This window comes from Bos javanicus, chromosome 6, assembly GCF_032452875.1.
Source record: "Bos javanicus breed banteng chromosome 6, ARS-OSU_banteng_1.0, whole genome shotgun sequence".
NCBI classification, from domain to species: domain Eukaryota; kingdom Metazoa; phylum Chordata; class Mammalia; order Artiodactyla; family Bovidae; genus Bos; species Bos javanicus.
In genome coordinates, this window is record NC_083873.1 from 96,233,823 (window position 1) to 96,246,660 (window position 12,838).

Below are 12,838 nucleotides of genomic sequence, written 5' to 3' on the forward strand. Positions count from 1 at the left end.
GAAGGGACCTTTAGAAATAATCCAGTCATTTTACACACAATGAAATGAGGTCCAAAGAAAGTCAAGTGACCTGACTAAGGTCACCAAGAAATTACTATTGCAGCCGGAACCCATGATAAGTCTCCTGTGGCCCCAAACCCAGTGTTCAGACCGCATCCCCTTCCCCCTCCTCCAACCCTCACTTCCCCAGGTGTCTTCTGAGCAGAAGCTCCGTTACCTGCTCAACGCAGACAGACAACTTAGGCTGCAATGCACAACACTGCTGCTTTTATGGCAAACAGATTTGAAATGCTTCTTTAAATTTACATTAAGCAAGCTTTCATTAATATTTACCTTTCCTTTTGCTAAAATGAAAAACGTACTTCCTTCCTCGCCCTCTCTAATAATGTAATCTCCTTTGTCATAGTATTCCTATTGGGATGAAAGAAAAAGAAAAGGTTAGATGCAGCAGAGATATACAGATGAAGACATAAATGAGACAAACATTCCATACCCATTTCTGCTATTTTTTGCTTACTGTAACTGTGATCTTCTTAAATATTGTAGTCAAAAGCCATGGAAAAGTAAGAAGACTTTTGCTTGTTTACCTGAATTTATGTTTATCTTTCACATACACACAAAAAATATTCACCTGGAATACTGTCAGGCATGGACACAGAAGACATGAAGAGAAATGAGAGCAAGGTAATTATCAGAGATACACAAGTGAGCTTCACCCAAATAATCTAAATATAAGCTGTTGAGAGAGCTGCAACAATCTGAAACTGGGTCTAGAGTTTAGAAAAAGGGCAAACATTATCTTATAAACTGAAAATACTATCCCCACTGGGTATGGAGTAATATCAGTCTCAATTCTTATTCTTTCCAGAGCAATGGTTGGAAACATTATACGCAATCTATATGAAAGGAGCTCTTTCATATGGATTCTCTCCAAAGATTTATATTATGAAAGGTTGACATTAGAATTTTTTACATGTAAATTCTGTTCTTCAACAAAGTTTAAACTCACGAAATCTCAAATTATCACTTATTTCTTTGTTTCCCTCATATAAGTGTGTATAATCAGAGAATTTTGGGGCAGGGAAAAGTAATTCATCCACCTGTCAGACCAAAAGAGTAATTCAGTCTCTTAGAAAATACAAGATGGATTAAACTGTCCATCCCTACTTTCCTTTAATTTGATATTGCCTCAGAGTCATAGAACTAAGATGGATATCTTAATTTATACAAGCAAAAATGGGCTTATTTAATTTTTGTAAAAGGCATAAAGAACAACATAATAGCTCCCTTATTTTTCTTTTAGAGTTGAAAATAAAATCCAAACAACACTACTTTTGTGTCTGCTATATTTTAGTACCTTTTTTGGTTATTTACACTTAAAACAGATTTACACTATAGAATAAGTATTACTCCTGATACTAATAAACATGCCTTTTATTTACCTAGCACAGTGTACGTTTTGCAAGACATTTCAATGTCTTGTGGTAGGAAGCACATTATCTTCAGGGAAAAAGTACTTTCAAGCCATAGAAATATAGATTCAAATCTATATTCTATATTCAAATCTATATTCATTCAAAGTGATGAATTTCACTTTCATCAATCCACAAAATTCAAATAACATTTACTTTCAAAGATTGAGAGAATATAAGTACATTATTTTTCTATTGCATCTGTAAGAAAATAACCACATAGTGGCTTGGAACAAACTCCATTTATTATCTCAGTTTCTGCGGGTCAGAGAGTCGAGGCATGGTGTGGCTCAACAGAATTTCTGTGTTTTGGGTCTCTCAAGATTGAACTCAACGTGTGTCAGTAGGGCTGTGTTCCTTTCTGGAGACTCCAGGAAAAAACTTGCTCTCAAGTTTCATCATATTGTTGGCAGAATGTAGTTCATGGAGGTTGTAGAACATGGTTCCATTTCCCTGTAGGCTGTGAGCTGGGGGCTGCCTCTTAGCACCCAGAGACTTCTTTCCTGTCCTTTCATGGAGCCTGCTATGTTTCAGAACCAACAGTTGCACATGGCATTTTTCATACACTTGGAACCTCTCTGACTCCCACTTCTGCTGCATCTCTCTGACTCCAGCCAGGGAAAATTCTCTGCTCATAAGGGCTCATGTAATAATATTTGACCCACCTAGACAGTCGAAGGTAATCTCCCTATTTTAAGGTCCTAAACCTTAACTGGGCTTCCCAGGTGGCACTAGTGGTAAAGAACCTGCCTGCCAATGCAGGAGCCGTTGAGAGATGCAGGTTCAGCCCCTGGGTTGGGAAGATCCCCTGGAGGAGAGCATGGTAACCCACTCCAGTATTCTTGGCAGTACTCAGGGCTTCCCTGATAGCTCCGTTGGTAAAGAATCTGCCTGCAAGGCAGGAGACCCCAGTTCTATTCCTGAGTTGGGAATATCCACTGGAGAAGGGAAAAAGCTACCCACTCCAGTATTCTGGCCTGGAGAACTCCATGGACTGTATAGTCCATGGGGTCATAAAGGGTCGGACAGGACTGAGCAACTTTCACTTTCATTGGGCTTCCCTTAAGAGTCTGCCTGCAATGCAGGAGACTTGGGTTCTATCCCCGGGTCAAGAAGATCCCTGGAGAAGGAAATGGCAACCCACTCCAGTATTCTTGCCTGGAGAATTCCATGGACAGAGGAGCCTAGCAGGCTACAGTCCATGGGGTCACAAAGAGTCAGACACAACTGAGTGACCTTCACTTCACTTTACTTCACTAGAAACCTTAATTACATATTTAAAGTTGCCTATGCCATGTAACATAACACATTCATGTTCCAGGATTCAGGGTCTAGACACTTACTTTGGAGGAAGTCCATTTTTGCCTACCACCAGAAGTCAACTAAAGATAATAATTTTTGATGAATTAAAAGCACCTGAAACATAGCAAATGATTAATGATTGCTATGTTAAGGAGGAGGATGAGAATGGTTTGCTTAGCTGTTACTTAAATCTGACTTCAGTTTCCTATTCTGTCGAATTGAGATGCTATGATCTACCACTCCTAACAATGTGTGAGGACTAGGTGAGACAGTCAAGTTGGTGACTATTAATTCCTGTGAAAGAGGCTGTGAGTTGGTCATCAATGTTTTCCACAGGTAAACTGCATTCCCCAGCCTCCCTGCTATTAGCTGTGGCCACGGGATTAACTTCTAGCTGTAAGAGTCTGAATAGAAGTGACACATGCCATTTCCATGCCAAGCCCCTGATCCGTTGCAGACATGTGCCTTCATACTTGTGCCCCAGTGGCAATGGCATGACCAGGAGAGATCTTGGGAGAGGGACCATGTTAAAGATGGCAGAATAGCCAGCAGCTAAAGTTCTTGAAGGATTCTGTATAGCCACCCAGGACCATTCTCCCTGGACTGCTATGTGGGCAAGAACAAACTTCTATTTTACTTGGAAAATAATATTTTGAGTTTTTTACATCACAGGCTGCTTACTCAACTTTCTTATTTTAGCTCTATCACAAATGTTGACTCCATTCAAGCACGATTTTACTGTTGAGATGACTGTGATCCAGGAAGGTTGAGTGACCATGATACCTCAGTCCAGGCATCTTCATGAGAGAGCAAAGGTTCAGTTCTCTTTACTGAAACTGCTGGTTTTAGGGGTGACATGGGACACACTCCTGTTTCAATCAGCCTGCTCTCAGTCTCTCCTGTTCCCTTCTCAATCCCAGCCCCTATTAGCCAAAAGGAATCGAAGGAATCTGGAGAGCTTCTGAACTGCTAATAGGCTGTTCCTTCAGTTATTATATAGCCTCTGGTCTGTGTGGATGTGCAGCTTTAATTTCTATCTGTCAGATAAACTAAGAGAGAAGCTAGAAAGGGAACACTGAGAAAGAGCTTTGTTGTTTCCTAAGCGGCAAGGTTCCTAACAGTATTTTTCCTAGTGATGGGTCTTTGTCACCCAAAACCATGGGAGGAAGATAAATAATACCTCCCAGTGTGTTGACAGTAACTTCATAGATCAGAAAAGGCTGGGGATGTAGGTCAGACCAAAAATATATAGTGGTAAGTACTGGCTACGATGCCAGACTGGCCAGTGTTTGTCATCTGGGGAGTGTAGCCAGTCTAGCCAGGGTGGTCACCAAGACCAAAAAGAGAACTGCAAACACTGTGGTTTATTGTCCTGCGGTTACACTGCAAAGGGGTCCCTTAGAGGAGCAAGAAGCCGTAGACCCTACCCTGTGAAGCAATGGTTTTTGGACATTTTTTACTCTGGCCTACAGTGATTAAATACGTTTTACATGTATGCCCACATACACACATGTGAACATGGACACACACATTTGTATAAAACAAACATATTTGAACAATACTTATGCTTACTACTCGGATTTTTTAAAATTGTTCCTCTAAATTGATTTGATGACCTACTAATGAGTTGTGCCCCGCAGTCTAAAAAAGATGTTTTAAAAGAAGGTGTCTAAAAACCCTGAGAGTAGTTATTTAGTATTATGGTAAGACAGGAAAAAAAGGAAATCAATTTCAGGGCAAACTGAGAGGCAGAGGTCAGAAGAAAACATAAACAGCAACAGTTAAAGATGAAAGAGTTTTTTTATGTAAAGAAAATGCTCATTCTGTGATAGCAAAATGCTAGAGCCTGAGTGTCTGTAAATAGAAAATATGAAACTAGAATTAAAATCCAAGTTGATAGAAGGCAAAGACAAAGAAGAAAGCCTATGATTGCCTTAGCTTCTTCAGTGTGTGGCTTGAAATCTTCATTACAAATACTATTGATGATACACAGAGGTATGATCACAAACACACACTTACCCACACACACACCCTGCATCATGTGACCATTTACCTAAGTTGATTGTTTAAAAAACTGTATACAGACTAGTAAAACCCATCACATTATTGTAATTATCCCCCAATTAAAATAGATAGATTAAAATACACACACTATATTCAGTTATTTGGGTTTGTTACCAGCTGTTTTTTCGCTTGTCCAAGTTATTTATCTCAGAAATTTTAAATCAAACACATCTGGATCAGGTGAACCCTGTCAACCATTCAGGCATAATTTAGTGTCTGATGCCTTATCAGAGCCTACAAAATGAAAACCAACAGCAATTCCTCCATTTGGGTGAACAGTATGGGATTTTGTAACTGAAACACTGAGAAAGCCCTTAGAGATGTGGTCTACCACGCCTTTATTTGATAGATGAGGAGACCTTGATCCCCACCACAATTGACGTCTGCAATGAACAGACACTTGACCACAAACCCTAATCTCCAGACTTTGGACTAGTTAACTTTCTCACCGAGCAGCCCAGACTTTAACTAACAGGTCCATAAACTGGCAAAATCCACAATTATCTCAACTTTCTTATGGTTCTGGGTGTAATCATTAAATTGAGAAAAAACTCACTGGCTTATGCAAGTGTTAGCAGGAAATATAAGAAAGGAAGATTAGACTTTCCAAAAATGATAAAAAATGGAAATCTTGTGAATGAAGAGGCAGACTGTGGCAAACCCAAAATACATGTATTCTTTTCACAATTTTAAACTTTAATAAGGCTAAAAATTGTATGGCTAAAGTGTGGATATCTGAGTCCTTACCCCAGAGTTTCTGATTCAGTAAATGTTGAGGTAGTATGTGGGAACCTGCCTTTTTTTATTGGAGGATAATTGCTTTACAATGTTGAGTTAGTTGCTGCTGTACAAGAGCGTGAATCAGCTACATGTGTACATATATTCCCTCCCTCTCAAGCCTCCCTCTCATCCCTTCTCCCCAATCCCACACCTCTGGATCATCACAGAGCACCAAGTGCAGGTCTCTTTGTAATACAGCAGGTTCCCACTAGCCATGTATTTTATACATGGTCGGAGAAGGCAATGGCAACCCACTCCAGTACTCTTGCCTGGAAAATCCCATGGATGGAGGAGCCTGGTAGGCTGCAGTCCATGGGGTCGCTAAGAGTCCGGCACGACTGAGCGACTTCACTTTCACTTTTCACTTTCATGCATTGGAGAAGGAAATGGCAACCCACTCCAGTGTTCTTGCCTGGAGAATCCCAGGGACGGCGGAGCCTGGTGGGCTGCCATCTATGGGGTCGCACAGAGTCGGACACAACTGAAGTGACTTAGCAGCAGCAGCAGTGTATATTTCCATGCTCCTCTCTCAATCCGTCCCATCCTCTCCTTCCTCTGCTGCGCCCACAAGTCTATTCTGTCTTTCTGTGTCTCTATTCCTGTTCTGCAAATAGGTTCATCAGTACCATATTTCTAGAGGGAGTCTGCCTTTGAAGCAGCACCACTGGTGATCTGATGAAGGACAAGGACATTCCACACTCCCTACCCCCACCCCACTCTTACTACACCTCGTGTCATGAAAGAGCCATGTCAGAGTCGCAGTGCCAGGGCCACTGGGTCAAATTACCAAACCTCCATACCAAAAAATTAGGTGACTTTCCCATCTACCACACACTCAAGTCCCAAACTTCCTGGATCGATTGCCACCAGAGGAAACAGAAACTGTTCCTTCTCCTTTTATACTACACAACTGCCAGGGGCAGAAGTCACTTTGTCATTTTCATCATCATTAACAGTTACACTGCATCCAGAATCTGTGACATGTTTTAGGATGTACATCAGTTAACCCTTAAAACACACCAGTGAGTATGTTGCTACTCTTTCCACCCTCCTTTTCTCATTAGAACACGAGAAGAGGTTTAAAGGTGATGTCTGCTTCTAGAATTGAATGCTCTGGATGATTTATGCTAAAACAAGAAATGCTTTTGGAATACCACACATTCAGCCCATTTGGTCCAGGAGTTCAACAGACAAAGTCTTAACAAACTCATCAGATCTACTGGTTGGTGATGGGAAATTCTGATGCTCCCCCTGTACCCTCTGCACAAAAACTTGAAACCACCCAAATCAACTCCTAAATAGCACACCAGATTCAGCCTGCTTTTCTCAAAGATTATGGAGCCAGTTGGTGGGACAGCTGGCCCTGGAGTTCAGCAGGGGCTCTGTCATAACTCCAGTGCATTAGTGACTGGCTGCTGTCAGGACCCTGCTGATGGGTTATTAGTCCAAGCTATGCTGGTAAATTATGTACTTTTCTTAGCGCTAAATAGATCCCATGACTCCCTTGTTAATCACTTTCGAATTTGAGAATTTTCACACATTACAGAGACACATTTGTTTGCCAGGTATGAATAAAGAGCCCTTTATAAACTGTGCTGCTGTCTGCAAAGGCGAATATATAATAAAGCCTTTCTATGGTGTTTTAAATGATGAGACTTTCAAACTCAAACTGTGTGTTAATTAATACTAGGTTGGAGCCCACCCCCCACCCCCTATATATTCTGTAGCTATTGCCTGTGGCTGCTATAAATATGTCTAATTTACCATTTATTTTTAATGATACTAAATTTTAATATTTGCTGTCAGCATGGAATTCCCCTCTGGTGAATCTACTCTATTAGTATTATATTAAAAACAGATTTCCTCGGTTCACAAAAAAATACATGGCCTCTCCAGCTTTAAAAAAAAAAACAACACTCAGAAATTAGGATGAATTATTAATTTGTAACATCTGTGATTGGGTTATGTTACACTGCGAAAATCCCATGAGATGCAGGCAAGCAGTCCTCTTGAAAATGACTTCATATCTGAGTGCTCTGGGGACACAAGGCCAGGCAATGTGTCACCATGGCCTGTCCCTGATGAATGGCTGGATGGGTTCCATGAATTGTAAATGGAAACATTACTGGTGTCACTTACACTTAAGGATGAAATGGTTGGTGTTCCCTTCTCAACAGATATTAGTTTACATTGTATATTGTGATTGACAGAGGCATGAATCTGTCAACAATCAGTCTGGAGGGGTTTTTTTTCTTTTTGTCTCCCACTGAGAGCAGCTTTATAAAAGCTTAAAGTGGACATGTGATTCCTTTCCTATTCCGTACTACCTTTAAATTCCCTAAAAGCGATTTGGGTTTCAATGAAATTAACTACCCCCCCCCCCACCAAAAAAAAGTTAGAAGTTATTTACTTTGAATATTAATCTCTGAAGAGGTTTTCATATAATGCATATTATTAGAATCCAAGGTACATGTCAGAAAAGCATTATTCACGAAAAGACTTGACTAGGCTTGGACTAGAACCAACCATCTGTGTGATCCCTAATATGAGTTTTTGAATACGTTCCAATATGCCTCTTTTCCCTAGATGTTAAAATAGGTAAAGTGCTTCTTAAGTGCAGGATTTGTTTGGTTTTTTTTTCAAATGTCTTTTCATAGCCTAGAGTTTTCAAGTATGGAGTATTTCATAGCTTGATTCGGAAGCTTGTCAGGAAAGTTCCAATAATATCCTTTCTCTACTCCATTACTAACTTATGCATCACTGACTCCTTCATACTAGGAATACTCTGTAAAGGACTGTGATGTTAATTGGTGAAAATGAAATGCCTCTTGAGTAAGGCAGATTAGTTTTATAAAACATACTAAAAAAGATTAAAATATGTAAATCTTTACATATGCACATCCAATTTTCTTTTATATATTTCAGAAGAGTCCCTGAATCCCAATCGAGGCCCTTAATTCAGTGTGAGTTAGCCTAAAGTTTTTCTACTGTGAAAACGTTTCCTGGTTTCTGTAGACCAGTAATCACCATCTTTTCCTTTTTATTCATTTACAAGGTTAATAATGATGAGATTATACAATCTTTTAATGAAATATATTTTTTTTACTTTAAAATTTCTTACCACTTCCAAGCAGTCAATGATCTTGGTTAGTTTATCTTCAGGTAAATTCTTCAGCAAGGATACACTTCAAAATTAAAAAGAAACCTTTATTTAATTATCTTCCTGAATTAAACTACAAATATACACCTCTACATAGATTTATACATGCATTTACACAAATATTTTAATTTTTCCAAAGTAAACCTCCATATATATCATACATAAATAACTGAATTTCAAAATCATATTGTAAATACACTGAAATTATACGATCACATAAAACAGCAGACATTTATCCTAGGCAAATAAAAATTGTAAGACGCCATGAAAGGAAAATGACTAAATTTTTTTAGAGAAAAAAAAATGTTTACATTTATTGTTGGCTTTCAAAGTGAATCACATCCAGAAATGTGTTCCACATCTCAAAATCTCTTTTATTAGCATGAATAAGGTCCTCCACTTCCAGAGGAGGATCAGATTTTCATCTAAATCCTGTAATTAAGTTAAGACTGAATCCAGGGGGAACATAGGAATTAGCATGGAAATCATCTTTGATTATTAGTCATATTGTACAATCTTTTAAAATTAATGGTAGCCAGAGGCATGCAATAAGAACATTTTTACAGATAATAATAATAAACAGAGAAGGAAAAGAACATTGAAATTATTTGAAAAACAAAAATTCCACTCAGTATTATTAACTAATCAATATGCTTAAATTGTACTTTTAAAGAAATTTCTACTTTACCTATTTTCACTCAGGACTGTTGATAGAATTTCTGTAAAGTAAATACTTTTTTCTTACCATCTAAAATTTGACACCGCTAGGGAAAAAAATGATGCTCCTCCATAAATACACGATTGGGTCTGATTTTCAAAAAGAGAGGTCTAAGCTGATTCTCGCACAGTGCTTCAGGAGGCATGTATCCAGGAGCCGTGTCTAAGAACTTTTGCATCTGAATCATTTGTAATTGTGAAACACTGGAACACCCCCAGTGGTAGAGCAGTCAATGCACTGTGATTGAATCAGATGACAGAACTCTACAACAGAAGAAATGACCGCACTAACCAAGCATATGAACCTTAATAAAAGGAACTGAGTAAAAAAAGTGACTTGCAAAAATAATGCCAATTTTGTAAAATTCAAAACTAGGCTAAACCAAGCTACGGGCAAAATAATAAGAAATACCAAGTAGATGAACCTTAACAAAAGGTATTGAGAAAAAAAATTGACTTGCAAAAATAATACCAATTTTGTAAAATTCAAAAGTAGGCCAAACCAAGCTAGAGGCAAAATAATAAGAAATACCAAGGTTATGATTACCAAATTTCAGAATATAGACTAATTCAAGGAGAGGAGATACCCCAAGGAAGGCTAGAAAATGACCACAGGAGAGCATATGAGAACCCCAATAGCACTGCTAACTTTCTACTTATATTGGGCAGTAGCTTGATACACTCATTCTGTTATTATATCTTATAACTTACATATGTACTGCGCATCATTTGATATATGTCAAATATTTCATAACATGCTCAGTCACTCAGTAGGGTCTGACTCTTTGCAATCTGTTTACTGTAGCTCGCCAGGCTCCTTCAGTCCATAGGATTTTTCAGGCAAGATTACTGGAGTGGGTTGCCATTTCCTTCTCCAGGCAATCTTCCCAACCCAGGGATCGAACCCGCATCTCCTGTACTGCAGGTGGATTCTTCACTGCTGAGCCATCAGGAAAGAAGATGTAAATAGAAAAAGAGCTTGTTGTATATTATGAAGCAAACACAAATGTATTTCTCTAATATGTCTTCTTGCAGATGAAAGGTAAAAGGGTTAACCAGAACCTTTTTTTCTGTATAGTGGCATTTACTGTAAGGGAATGCTTTTTGTTCCTTTGGTTTAATTGATTAACACATGCCAATCATGAAAGTTCTAATTCTGGTCCAAACTGGGATCTATAATGTTAGTGAAAAATATGTCCTATAAGCTTGTCACCCTTGGGGGTTGGTAAGGAAATTAATATGAGAAAAAGTCTTTAATCTGTCTCCTATCTATGAAGGCAGAGATTAGGTTTGTCTTGTTCACCACTGGATTCACAGTGTTTAGGCCTGGAATACGTATTGGTTGAAAAAACGTATGAATGAGATAACAAAAAGAAGAAAGGAAAGTGAAAAGGAAGGAACGTGCACTAGTAAATTCTCTTGAGTTCCTTCCACTGAGGCAGAACACAGTAGATTTCAAGGGAACGAACCACTATTGCCTAGTGGCTCAGGTTTTATCTCAGACATGATGCAACCATAGACACTGGTTTATTTATGTATCCCCGTGTGGTCCTTGCATTAGTTTTAAATACAGACCTGTGTTGCTCAGTTGCTGGATTTTGAGATAACCTGTGGCTCAGACAGTAAAGAATCTGCCTGCAATGCAGGAGACCCAGGTTCAATCCCTGGGTTGGAAAGATCCCCTGGAGAAGGGAACTGCAACCCACCCCAGGATTCTTGCTTGGAGAATTCCATGGACAGAAGAGCCTGGTGGGCTACAGTCCATAGAGTGGCAAAGAGTCAGGAACAGCTGAGCAACTAACACAAATACTCAGGTAGACCCTACAACCTGATGGATAAGGTGTTGATTAGCATATAGGTAAGGCACCTGCTTGTCATTACTGCAGCTCTCTTGTAGGAGTCATTATTGTGTCTGGGAAAGAATATCAAAGAGAGTCCATATGAAAAACCTCAATGTTCTACTGATTAACAATGCCTCTGTTCAGTATTCACTGAGTCCTCACTATGGGCTAGGCACTGCACATTTCTAAAATCATTGACTCTGCAGGATAGTTATGCAAGATAAACTTAATTATACTTAAAAAGAACTCAGAATTTGTTTTTGGAAAGTGCAGGATATTTTATTGTTATTATCACTTATTACAGGTTACATATCGTTACAGTACACATGGCAGCTTCAGAGACGGTCAAATCTCCCCCAAAACACACAGAAAGATTTTAAATAAGAAACTTATACTTGCCAAAAAATGCTTTTAATATGTTGCTGACTTTTTTTTTAGCTAAATAGGTACTTGTTTCTCTATAATTTAATCCGTCCGAGTAGTTGGGGGTTCAGAACAGTTTACAAAACACATATGTTTCAAGGCTCCATGTCATGATGGCAAGCATAATAACATTTTTGGCAAGTTAATTTGCTACAAATAATAGAAATTTGGAAGATAGTGTTTCTATGCCAATGAGAAAATGTCTCAGGTGAAGCAAATAAGGACAGTAAAATAATTTAATATTATTTTAAGCAAAGCATTATTACCTTTTGTTATTGACTTTCAAACTATAAGATATCTTTAAAAGTCAACTGAGCAACCCAAATGAATATTTTAGGAATTTTTTGGACATTATTCTATACTATGTGAAATGACTCCATCAACACAAAGGGCAAAATTAGCAAGAGAAATAAACCAGTGAAAAGGCTAATGGGAATGAAACACAAATTTTCATATATAGTGGCACTTACTGCAAGAAAATACTTGTGTTCCTTTGGCTTAGTCATGTGGAAAATGCTTAAATAAGAAAAGCTATAGTAAAATAATTACTCTGATAAAACCAACATACCCACAGTATGCCTAGACCAGCTTCTCCTTCTGCCATCAATGTGTTACTCTTACCTTCTGAGGAAGTTTCTGTACTGTTCATCTCTAGCTTGAGCTGTCCTTCTCATTATATTCTGGAATACCTCTCGATCTAGTGCCCATGTTTTAACATTGGTAATAGCTTTAGAAAAATCAAGAAAATAATAAAACTCTGTTGAGCTCTTATATTAAGAAAACATTCCAAAATGTTAATCAATCAATTTTTCGTGTACTGTCATAAAATTATCTTTCTTGGAAAACACATTATTTAAACACGCAAAATGGAAGGAAGTAGTGATGTAAAGAGTAGGTAATTTTATAAAATCATTTTTGGCTTTGAAATGAACCATGATTTGGAAGTGAGCAGCAAAAGATTTCCATTCTAATTATGTTTTGCTTAGGATGATATTAAAATTAGTTTGCAATTCTTAATTACACACTGCATCATCAGGATGTATTTTAGATTTGGGCTGTGATACATAAGAAAGCCAGCC

At 38.3% G+C, this 12,838-nt stretch overlaps 1 protein-coding gene across 1 annotated transcript in view; it reads right to left on the reverse strand.

Annotated features, from left to right (window-relative positions):
- Positions 1-12,838, reverse strand: part of PRKG2 (protein kinase cGMP-dependent 2) — a 126,528-nt gene that overhangs the window by 66,803 nt on the left and 46,887 nt on the right. Inside the window, exons 5-7 of the mRNA XM_061420593.1 lie at positions 12,381-12,486; positions 8,740-8,803; positions 334-411 (exon numbers count right to left, since the gene is read on the reverse strand). Of these exons, the coding sequence (XP_061276577.1) occupies positions 334-411; positions 8,740-8,803; positions 12,381-12,486 (248 nt within the window). The remainder of the gene's footprint in view (positions 1-333; positions 412-8,739; positions 8,804-12,380; positions 12,487-12,838) is intronic.